Source organism: Macrobrachium rosenbergii, chromosome 14 (genome assembly GCF_040412425.1).
Source record: "Macrobrachium rosenbergii isolate ZJJX-2024 chromosome 14, ASM4041242v1, whole genome shotgun sequence".
NCBI lineage: Eukaryota > Metazoa > Arthropoda > Malacostraca > Decapoda > Palaemonidae > Macrobrachium > Macrobrachium rosenbergii.
Window position 1 is genome coordinate 33,099,884 of NC_089754.1, and position 12,500 is coordinate 33,112,383.

At 35.6% G+C, this 12,500-nt stretch overlaps 1 protein-coding gene and 1 long non-coding RNA gene across 2 annotated transcripts in view; one reads left to right on the plus strand and one right to left on the minus strand.

Annotated features, from left to right (window-relative positions):
- Positions 1-12,500, minus strand: part of LOC136845884 (uncharacterized) — a 315,993-nt gene that overhangs the window by 163,369 nt on the left and 140,124 nt on the right. The window lies entirely within an intron of this gene.
- LOC136845593 (uncharacterized) lies at positions 3,430-7,042 on the plus strand. Its single transcript, XM_067115754.1, has 2 exons — positions 3,430-3,912; positions 6,187-7,042. Exons 1-2 carry the CDS (start codon positions 3,879-3,881, stop codon positions 6,768-6,770), a joined length of 618 nt encoding a protein of 205 aa, XP_066971855.1. The 5' UTR covers positions 3,430-3,878; the 3' UTR covers positions 6,771-7,042.

A 12,500-nucleotide genomic window follows, 5' to 3' on the forward strand; every position in this document is an offset into this window, starting at 1 on the left:
TGTGTGTGTACAGACATTCATTAATGTGCTTGGATGGATGAGACCTCATGGCCATCTGTGAACGAGGTGGGAGGGATTGAATCATCCCAAATCCTAAATAAGGATCTGAAGAGTGACACTTTGCTGCCCCTCTTAAGATTTATATATATATATATATATATATATATATATATATATATATATATATATATATATATATATATATATATATATATATATATATATATGTATATATATGTGTATATATATATATATATATATATATATATATATATATATATTTATATATATATATATATATATATATATATATATATATATATATATATATATATATATATATATATATATATAAGCACTACGGCAATAATTGAACAGAAATGGTCAAACAACCGCAAACAACAAAATCCCACAAATAACAGGCACATTAAAAAAGAAAGAAACAATTCCCTCACATTTCTGCACTTTAATCATCAGACCTGTTAGAATTCTGACATTCCATCTCCATTAAATGCCCAGAGACGGCGCCTGTACTAATTCAAAAATGACAAGACAAAAGTTTCGTAAAGAAACCTAATTACATTCCTAATGAAGTTTATTACAGCTACAATTTCAAGGATAACTTCTTGTAATTCAACGTTAAATTCCTGAAAAGGGATTAAGGTTTGAATACGTTCGTCTAAATTTCCTTTTCTTGAAGCCACGCGACCTGGGTAAATCTAGACTCGAGTTACACGTTTATTATTCTCTTATATCTGTTCTTTAGTTTTTTTTAACCTATAATAATAATAATAATAATAATAATAATAATAATAATAATAATAATAATAATAATAATAATAATAATAATAATAATAATACAACTGCTCATTTACAAATCATTCAAAATGCCTTTTCAATCCACGGTTCCCATTCAGCTTATTTAGAGGCTAGTGGAACATTATTACTATATAATGCCGACTTAGCTCTTAAGGATTAGAAACAGAAATAAATTTTCATGTCGTCTGTCAATATTCAACTAAATCAAAACCTTTATTACAGGCATTCTTCTGGGGATTTTGGAAGGAGCCTTGGGTCACTGGGTCAGCGGAGGGGCTCTTAAGCCCCCCTCCCAGGGGAGCCTGGTGGCCATAGATCTACGAAACAGGTCATATTTCCTCCAAGTTATTTTCAGAGCTTACTTACCTGGCGAACCCAGGAACCTGGATTTGCCTTAGATCCCTTGACTATAAATTTCTAGTTTTCGGTAAAAGCCAGGATGCATCTTGGGGTTTGGAGAGGCAATGGTGCTCTTGTTCATTGTATCTGAAGGGTAAATTTCTGTTCTTATCATCGCTGTCATCTGTTTCAAGTCCAATAGGCCTCTGGTATGTAAAGTTCAAGACTCCTCAAAGAGATATTTATATGCCAGTCATATATACAGTATATTTAAATGTATTCACGTACATAAATATATTTATACATATATACATAAAGATATGTATACATATACATACACACATATATACGTGTGTTTGTGTGTATACTGATTCACGAAGATATGGAGCGTGATAAATTACCACTCCGTGGTTTCACTTTTCCTTCGTGGCATTTGCCTTTATATATATATATATATATATATATATATATATATATATATATATATATATATATATATATATATATATATATATATATATATATATATATATATATATATATATATATATATATATATATATATATATATATGTATGTATGTATAATGCACAACACAATTTAAACGCCAGCAAAACAAACCCCAGGACGTAAAATATTTCAGAAAATAACACAAAAAACACACGGTAGAAATAAAATCCACAAAAACAGTTACAAATCACCGATGACCAAAGCTTAAATATTTGTACACGACCCATGTCATACAGGCTTCAATCCCAGAGACCATCGGAGAGAAAAGTTGCCCAAAATTACGTGACTTTCTGTTCATCGTTTTCAACACTTATTTCTATTTGTAAATAAACGGCTTTCCATTAGTATATATACAGTATATATATATATATATATATATATATATATATATATATATATATATATATATATATATATATATCATATATATATACATGTACATATACAGTATATATATACACATACACACACCTCCAGTACACCATACACCAAAGCACTTGGCAGCAGCTCTTCCTCCTGAGACAATTACCTGCCTTGTGTAAACACAGAATACCTGCCTCTCATTTAGGCGCCTGCATGCAAGCACCATCTATTCCACATACTTGAGTTTTAATCAGGAATACCATCGTTGTTTCAATACTGAGACAAAGGAGCCACTGGTTCACACGTCAGGCCAATTTCATATTTATGTCTCAGTAATTTCTAAAGGAAATTATTTCTGAGAAATGAGTTCGCTTTTAACTGCGTAGTGGGTCTGAATCGTTAGGTTTATTTGTGAATAACTTCATTTTATTTGTTTATGGAGATAGGTTGAACATTTATGTGATGACATTATTATTATTATTATTATTATTATTAGGGAGGAGTCCTTCTCTGACGGCAGTGGGGTTGAAAATTATAGCCGTGTCCACGACATTTCATTTGTACATAGTCTTATAGATTGCAAGACGAATAGAGAAAACTCTATACAAATTAAATGCCGTGGAAACAGCTACCGGTAATATTATTATTATTATTCAGATGAACCCTATTCATATGGAACAAGCCTACAGGGGCCACTGACTTGAAATTCAAGAAGGTAAAAGGAAATAAAGAAAGAAGAGATCGGTTATTAGAAAAAAATTAACAAATTAATAAATAGACGGATAAAAATATAAGTAAATTATTAAAATACAATATTTGTTTTAGGGTAGTAATGCACTGATACTCTCTCAAGTTCTACTATCTTCAGAATCTTAATTTTCTTTAACAAGCCATTATATGTGAATTTAATTTTAAGTAAAAATTGTTCTTTCAACTCGTCAGTGGTTGAAATAGCAACCAGTAATTATTAGGAGGTACCTCTTCAAGGATAATATTACCATAATATTCGTCATTTTTGGCAATAATCCATCTTCTACTTGGCCCATGCAAATTTTAATGAGATCGAACTCTTCGTAAGTGTACTTTAATCCTCTTAACAAAATTATTCCCAGAACTCTTTCTTTTTCTTAAGGCATCCTAGATTAAATTCATGACCTGTATTTTCTTATGTATTTACACTGGTTAAAATACACTGGTTAGCTTCTTTACATGTAAAGTTCAATATGCCACTAACCAACATCTGAATAATGTGTCATACAAGTTGGCTATATTTACAAATCAGAAACTCCCACAAATAAGCAAGGAACAGGTGCCTATGTAATTCCACGGGTGTTCGAAGAACAGCATAATTTACAAAAAAAAGGAGAATTAAGAAGACACAATATTGATCAAAGTAAAATAATTTTCAATTCAAACTGACAGACAACAATAGGCACAAGAGGACATCCTTGACAGGGCCCGACTAATGAAAGGTGATCTAATTTAAGAGATCACCCCCATGAAAAAAAAAATTATAAGACCACAAACATACTTTCTTCCACTTATATGATCTGTGCCCTTGGTGTACTAGAGAGAGAGAGAGAGAGAGAGAGAGAGAGAGAGAGAGAGAGAGAGAGAGAGAGTCTGGGGGACGAGGAAAGGAAAGTGTCAAAAATGGTCTATAAATTGGTGCCCTGTTCTGGAGATGGTCACAGTTCCATCTTGTTCTCTGTCGTGGTCTCCTTCTCTCCTCCGTCTACTTCTGGTCCTCTGCCTTCCAAGTCTCCCATACACGTCTCCCAGATTTCCACATCTCCAACGAACCACGAAAGTGCAAAAAAAAAAAAAAAAAAAAAAAAAAGAAGAAAATGGCAAGGGCGTGGGTGCTCCTGTTTGCTCTAGGTAAGCAAAGACAGAGTGGGGTTCTGGGTTACCAGTCTCCCATCCATCTCTCTCTCTCTTTCTTTCTTTCTTTCTCATACCTCCCCTACTCCACTCTCTCTCACACACGCACAAACACACAACCAACACAACAAACTCTAACAGAGTGGGAAACTAAAATATGTAAGGAGGTGTGTCTCAAATACTGATGTCATCCTATGCACTGATTTTGTAACAATTCTGAAGTTGGAATCGCTCCCCGTATTCCGAGCCATTTCTTATCTTGAACATTTCGGTCATTCTTATTCTCGTACACACAAGCAAGAGAATATTTGGGATATTTTTACGGTAAGGGGCCATTCCTACGTTGATACCATTCCTGGAAATGTTACGGATTAGGAATCAGAATTCAAGCAAGAATATTGTTGTTACTAGGAATCAGAATTCAAGCAAGAATACTGAAGTTGTTACAAGTATTTAAGAGCCTATTAACTCCGAAATCTTTCCAGTCTCCGTCAGGTCGACATCGAAAACTGAAGTGTTTACCTTATAAAGTAATTTCCATAAAAATACTAATCTAACGTAAAAATGATGTGCTTGTGTTGCTAGGAGTGGAGTTGTACTTGAGCATTATTGACAATATTGGTGAGAAAAAATAAGGTAGTCTGATCGTCTTTCACTAGACATAGCTTTCCTTAACTGTACAATATATTTATTACAATATAATGTGGTATTACACCATACAATAATCGACTGCCTTATACAGCCCAAGAAACCAGAATATGATGACAATTTATAAACAATAAAACAACAAAGCAAGACAAATATGTTTATTGCTCAAACAAAAATTATTAAAATAGCAATATCAACACTAATCAATTCAATTTGTTGGGCTGAGCTTCAACCTCATTATTGTAGCGCGTTGGTTCGAATTCCAACTAAGAGGAGAATTCCTTTATCCACTCCCTTAGCAGCTTTTATCTTGATAAAATACTACATTCACCGTAAATTTTCAGCCATTTTAGTACTTCAACACAAGCGGAGGATCATGTCAAGATTAGCGAACCAACTCGCAGCAGGGTTCGCTATTCTTTACAAGAAGATTATTGGGTTCGTTATTCTTTACATGGGAATATTCGTGTTCGCTGTTCTAAACATGAACACTTCGGTAACAGACATTTGATCCCCCAGGGGCTGGTACTAAACAAGGCGAAATACATTTGAACCCCAGGGGCCTATGGATTTGTTAGTAACCGAGGTATCTATATTAAAAAAAATTATGAACATTTGTGCAGTAAACTGCAACATGCAACTGAAAAAAGTTCTAGCGCGAATAAAATAGAGAAGAAAAACATATTTTATACTGCACAGAAAAGCACAAGCTAAGTGAAAGATACGAAAGAAAAAAGGCAAACCCAATAACGTCCTTTACAGCAATCACTTGTATAGTATCCGAATTCACCGACATTTAAAAAAAAATAATCTTTCCCGATAAGATTTATTCGGCTTTTAAAAGCTAATAGAGAAATGGAACTGAAAGTCACTGAACAAACACTTCTACTTGTGGGAATGAGCCAAGTTTATATAAGTTGCACATCCACTCCCGTTTTCGCTTGCATGCATCAACACCACACACTATATACACACAGTATATACAGTATATATATATATATATATATATATATATATATATATATATATATATATATATATATATATATATATATATAATATATATATATATATATATATATATATATATATATATATATATATATATATATATAATCAACATAGAACCGAAAATATAAAATAAACTCGAGTGATTAATGGTCAATTGAACATGAGTATCAGTTCGCCTCTTTCACCTATAATATTCTCTGTGATGGTTTTTAACAACAGTATAAGGAACGAAATAGCTGTCCGGAATTTACTTCTAAATCTTTACGGTATAAGTATTGTTTATTCAACTAAGCCTCGATCTTTAGATTTGAAAGCAAGGATAACTGATGTGATTGATTAGTGAAAATCAGCTGGGAATGTTTTCCGAGAACTATTCTCTCTGCTTTAGCAATGATGGTGGACATGTTGACATTCACAAGACGAATATGAAATTTAGGTCATTCTTCTTTTCATCCTTTTTACAAATTAATCCTATCATGTATGATTCTATCACGTGTAGTTACGAAGCAACAATTATTTCAAATTGCACCATGACTTTATGGACACCCTGTATTCATTGTAAACATTAATAATTCTGTTGCATCAATAATGCGAACACTTGTTATCTTCCAGCTGCATCTGCATACGCAGAATCAGGCTACGAGCTCCCTACCCCAAGAACCAGCGGCTATTCATACGACGCTCCTGACCAAAGGGCAGACGCCCTTAATGCTCAAGACGCAACGGCAGACCCTTTGGCAACCTTAGCTCTCAACATCCCTGGGGGAGGCGTCCCTGGGGAGAGTTACCCGATTCTTTCATCGGTACCTGACACCGGGTTCTCCTGCTCTGACCAGGAATACCCAGGTTACTTCGCTGACACCGCCGACGAGGCCCGTTGCCAGGTCTTCCACGTCTGCCAGTTCGACGGGCGTCAGGACTCCTTCCTCTGCCCCAACGGCACGGTCTTCAACCAGCAGTACTTCGTCTGCGACTGGTGGTTCAACGTCGATTGTGCCTCTTCAGTCCAGTTTCTGAGATTGAACGCGGATATCGGCGTCGCTCCTACGGTAGAGACTGACCCCTCCGTCAGGAGTGACGGAATGACAGATGAAAGTCCTCAGCAGTTATACTTGGCTCCGGAGGCGCGAGATGCCTCCCCGGTACCGCCTACCCAGCAGCCTTCGAACCAATACCTCATCCCGAACAGGTTCTAAGTGTGAAACAAGACAGGAATAGGACGAGAATAGACCAACGAACATGTGCCGTACTTCGTCTCAATACGAACACCTTCTACCTCCACCTTCAATTCATAATTGGCTTCAAAACCGAATCGTGTTGTTTCTTTATATATAACTTTTAAATCTCCTTATATATAACTTTTAAATCTTCAGCTCTCAAATCCTCTTTATAGGTTACTGTATCCAATTCACCACTGTAAATAAAGATTTAAATTCATTTTATATAACTTTTAAATCTTCATCTATCAAATACTCCTTGTGGAATGCTACATCCAAGTCACCAGTGTAAATGAAGTTTTACATAATAAATAAAAATATTGTAACAGTAACTCATGTATTGTAATTCAAATACCTTTTATTGCCCGAAAGCTATATACTGCATGAGAAGGGAGTGTATAAAATACTATTACTAGAAGTAACTATGGTGAATTTACCATAATTATGGTACTCATAATGTTATGAGCACAATGGAGAGAGAGAGAGAGAGAGAGAGAGAGAGAGAGAGAGAGAGAGAGAGAGAAATATCACAGATAATAAATACTAAAAATACAAATAGACTGCGTACAACATACACTACTTTTGAGAGAGAGAGAGAGAGAGAGAGAGAGAGAGAGAGAGAGAGAGAGAGAGAGAGAGAGAGATTCACAAATAATAAGAAACAACCAATTAGACATAAAAGAAAAGAATCTTGGAGAGAGAGAGAGAGAGAGAGAGAGAGAGAGAGAGAGAGAAAGTCTCCTGGAATGTAATTTCACGGCCTTGTTTAACACGAAAATCACAAGAAAAACAAACACACGTTGCGATAAATGAGGCTAATAATGAAAAAAAAATTACCAACGCTTGCGACTAAAAGCAGTGACACAAAGAGAGCAGGAAGCTATCATTAGTATCATCCATCTCTTTATTCCTGGAGAGAGAGAGAGAGAGAGAGAGAGAGAGAGAGAGAGAGAGAGAGAGAGAGAGAGAGAGAGAGAGAGAGAGCGTTTTGAATACATAATAAATATATATAAATATAAATATATATACATAATATATATATAGTACATATATGCACGTATGTACTGTATGTGTGTATATGTATGTATGTATTTATATATATATATATTTGTTTATCCAAGAATATGTACATATATATATATACATAAATAAATATATATATACAGATATATACAAACACACACACACACACACACACACATATATATCCAAGAATATATATATATATATATATATATACATATATATATATATGCATACATGAACACACACACATATATATATATATATATATATATATATATATAACACTGCAGCCTTCTTTGACCTACACGACAGATTACCTGTGTCACATGACAACAACAACTCATTGTCTTGCAGTGAAAGGAAGGCAGCAAAGCAATTAATTCTCCTTCCATATCCTAACGACATACTTTCCAAAATGAATACAATTAATAGTGACAATTAATGGCGACAAGTAACAGCGGCATAGTTTTCATTCGTATATAAGTCGTAAATCATTCTTCATCCGGCAGTTCTTTTGACAGAGTGTCCGCTAACTGTTTCCTCTGTGCCTGGGATAATATGCTGACGCTTCTCGTTGTTTTAGGTAAGTTTTTCTTTATTCTCAGGTTTCCTTTGCGTTTTATGGTATACCGGCATCTAGAAAATTAAGCAAGAAGTGTTACTGTCCTCGTTATGAAGTGTTAAAGAACAGCTTTTTTTTGTTTTTGTTTTAATATGTTTATGATGGAGATCATATTTATCAGGAGGCAGTTCCATTCACTGTTTTTTTACTTTGTTGTATTTGCATATCTTGAATAAAATGAGACGGTTACCGTATTTTTTAAAATATTTTCTACGGTTCTACAGAAAACGGCATAAAGTACGATTTTGTAATCATTTCGTTTTGTTTTAAGTGTAAAATAAATTGTGTAGCTAAGCTGAAGTTCTGTTTATCATTGGCTGTGATTTAATAATGGCAAGTAAAATCTGCATAATTCGTACTCTTTCAAATTACAGTGCTGATCACTTTTTCGCAACATCAAGATATCGCAATAATTACCAATAACTCATTTATTCCTTTTAACTTTCTGAGCACATAAGTACCATTTCCCTTTCTCCAAAACAGTCGCCATGACTGGAGCGTCCGCCGAAGGGGACCAAGACACGCGGGCCTCACCAGCCTCTCTGCATCCAAGACAGAAGAAGCAGCTGAAATACGACGCCCTCGAAGTCCTAGCAGCCACCATCCCGGGAGGCGGGGTGCCTGGCATTGATTACCCTATCTTATCGTCTGTTCCTCGTACCAAGTTCTCCTGTCATGACTACGTCGGGTATTTCGCCGACAGGTCCCCAGAAGCTCGGTGTCAGGTGTACTACGTCTGTCAGGGAGGCTATCGCAGAGACGCGTTCCTGTGCCCGAACGGGACGATCTTCAACCAGTGGCTTCTGGTCTGCGATTGGTGGTTTAACGTTGAGTGCGGGCCAATAGGCGGTGCGGTAGCTGATGAACATCCGGTGAGGAAGTCTAAACAGATTGCGTTTATATCAAGCACCGAAGAAACGAACCCTAAACGTCCCCTGGACTTTTCAGTAAATGTTTCTCCTTCTACGACAGTAGTTCAATCCTCCCTTGAATCGTACGAAGCCCAAGACGAAAATGAAGAGTATAAAGAAATAGAGGATAACGGCGGTGATAAAACTCTATTCACAATATACCACAGCACAGAGTCTTCACAGAAACAAGCAGGAACAGAAAAGTATCGATTTGAACATCACAGACCTGCAACTACTACAACTGTTAACAACCATCATGACACTTCTGTGATTGTTCAAGCAACTAAGACTGACAATGATAGGTCACAAAAACATTTCCATGAAGGGGATGCAATACATATTGCTAGAACCTATGAACTTCCAGTGTTTGAATATTCAGTTATAAATCATCCTAGTGGTTTACATACGTCTTCCCACAATGTGAAAGATGGCAACTCTGGAGAAACTGACAGAACAGAAGGTATACATGATTCTACAGTATTCACTGGCCAGGAAGGCTTGCAGGTATATGATATCCCAAGGGTTGTCACCAAGACGTATATAAACTTGAAAGAATACCCCACAATTCCTCTCGTAAGCACTGCTTACGGTACCCAAAGGAAGACAACATTGGTGCCTATTGTGTCTGCAATAACTCCAGTTCAGAATATTCACAAGGAACATAAAAGTGACTACACTGTTCTGTCAGTAGCTACTGCTTATCCAGTGCCTTTGGATAGACCAGTGCCTGATTTTAAAAACAGTCTTGACAATTCAGAAGTCAGAACGATATATTTAGACCCAACTCCCACTTCAGACCTGTACGAAACACCAAGAGATGAAGATTCAATCACTTCAGACCTGTACGAAACTCCAAGAGATGAAGCTTCCATCACTTCAGACCTGTATGAAGCAACAGGAGATGAAGCTTCAATCACTTCAGAACTGTACGAAGCACCAAGAGATGAAGCTTCAATCACTTCAGACCTCTACGAAACACCAAGAGATGAAGCTTCAATCACTCCAGACCTGTACGAAGCACCTAGCGATGAAGCGTCAATCACTTCAGACCTGTACGAAGCACCAAGAGATGAAGCTTCAGTAATTTCAGAATTCTACGAAGCACCAAGAGATGAAGCTTCAATTACTTCAGACCTCTACGAAGCACCAAGAGATGAGGCTTCAATCACGTCAGACCTCTACGAAGCACCAAGAGATGAAGCTTCAATCATACTTACTAAATCAAGGAAGTCTCCACTCGATCACCTGCTGATGCACGTGATTATACAAGAGGCCGAAAGCGCAGGTGATGCTTATGGCCAGGTGACCCTCTACGAGACGCCAGAAATCCCAAGGCACCAATCATCAAGTCAGATCACCGGAAGGCTCTTAAAAGTAGACCGAGATAAGAGTTCTCGATCTACTGAAGAAGATTCTGAATCTACTGGTGATGAATCGAAATATTCTACGTCTAATGATATAATTCAAGATTCTACTTTAGAGGATCATTCTTTTCTTAGAGTAGAGAGTTATCCTCCCCCAGAAGAAGAAGAGAATCCATTTCCAAAGGGAGAATTCTCTCCTTCGCAGCGAGATTATTCTCAAATAGATCCTTACTTCCCACCACGAGTAACATTATCTCCACCACAATTTGAGTATTCTCCACCTGACAATGGACACTGGCTTCCACAAAATAACTCTCCACAAAAGGAATATTTACTTTCACAATCACAAGGCAATCCTTCTTTGCAAGAACATTCTCTTCCACAAGACCGCGGTCTTCTTACTTTTAGAAACCCCACGTCAGAACCGATTCATCCTCTCGCAACCGCAGATACAACTAGCGTTTCAAAGTCTGCATCCTTTGGACCACTGTTCCGCCACGTGGTTCTCGCAAATTCCTTCCCCTTGTCACGATATGCGTCTCTTTCGTAAAATATTATGTGAAAATAATCAACTGACCAATTACAGCGAAGCTTCATGATTCAATTTTATTCATTTTTAGCTTTCCACTGAGAATCTTACTGTGGTCATGTAAATAAGAAGGATGGATATGAGGGGAGGGCAGATATGTGTTGTTTTTAGGGTAAAATTTCAACCTATGGGGTCAAGAAAAGGTCATTCATTACCGTAATAGAAGACAAACAAAATTACAGTGAACAGGTGGTTGGTGTGAAGTATGAAAGTATAAAAAAATGTTATAACGTGACTGACAAAAAAAGGTTAAAAAAATCCGCAAAATAAAAGTTTAAAATAATTCTGAATTTTAGTGAGAAAAATCGGATTACCTTTAAAAATCAAAATAAAAATTATCATCCTTATCCCGAATATCAGCCAAGGATTTACTGTTTACCAAAAGAAGCATCTCTGTCCCAGATCCATGTGAAAAACGCTTATATATTATCCTTAAACTGCAAAGTAGCATTCATTTTCCATATTCTGCAAAAGAACTTCATTAATAAGAATATATACGTATGCATCCACCAGCCTAAAAACACACACACACACACACACACACACACACACATATATATATATATATATATATATATATATATATATATATATATATATATATATATATATGTGTGTGTGTGTGTATGTGTGTGTGTGTGTTTTAGGCTGGTGGATGCATACGTATATATTCTTATTATATATATATATATATATATATATATATATATATATATATATATATATATATATATATATATGTATACAGCTATAGTGTTTGCGGAAACGTAAAATTTGTCTGATTTACAATTAAGCTGAGTCTTTTCATTTAAGTTATAGAAGAAAATATATGATTTTTATATATCTGGACTATTATTTACCAAAACAAATTCAATAGTTCTTCTTCAATAGGAAGATCAATAAGGTTCATGATGTCGACATACATAACAATTATAAAAACTGAACTAAATGCTAATCCCATTATCATTTGATCAACGGGGGCCAGTGATTTTAAATGAAAAAAATATGATTAATATAAAAAGAAAGAAAAAAAAGGAAAGAAACGAAAGAGAAATTATGCATTTTCACCTCAAACCCCTAATGACTTTCCAGGTATCACATTCCAGGGGAAATTTAAATTAATTTACGTGGCATTAAACTGATAAGTATAATCAATGTTAAAGCGTTTTTGAAAGACTGCCTCCCACATACCATATC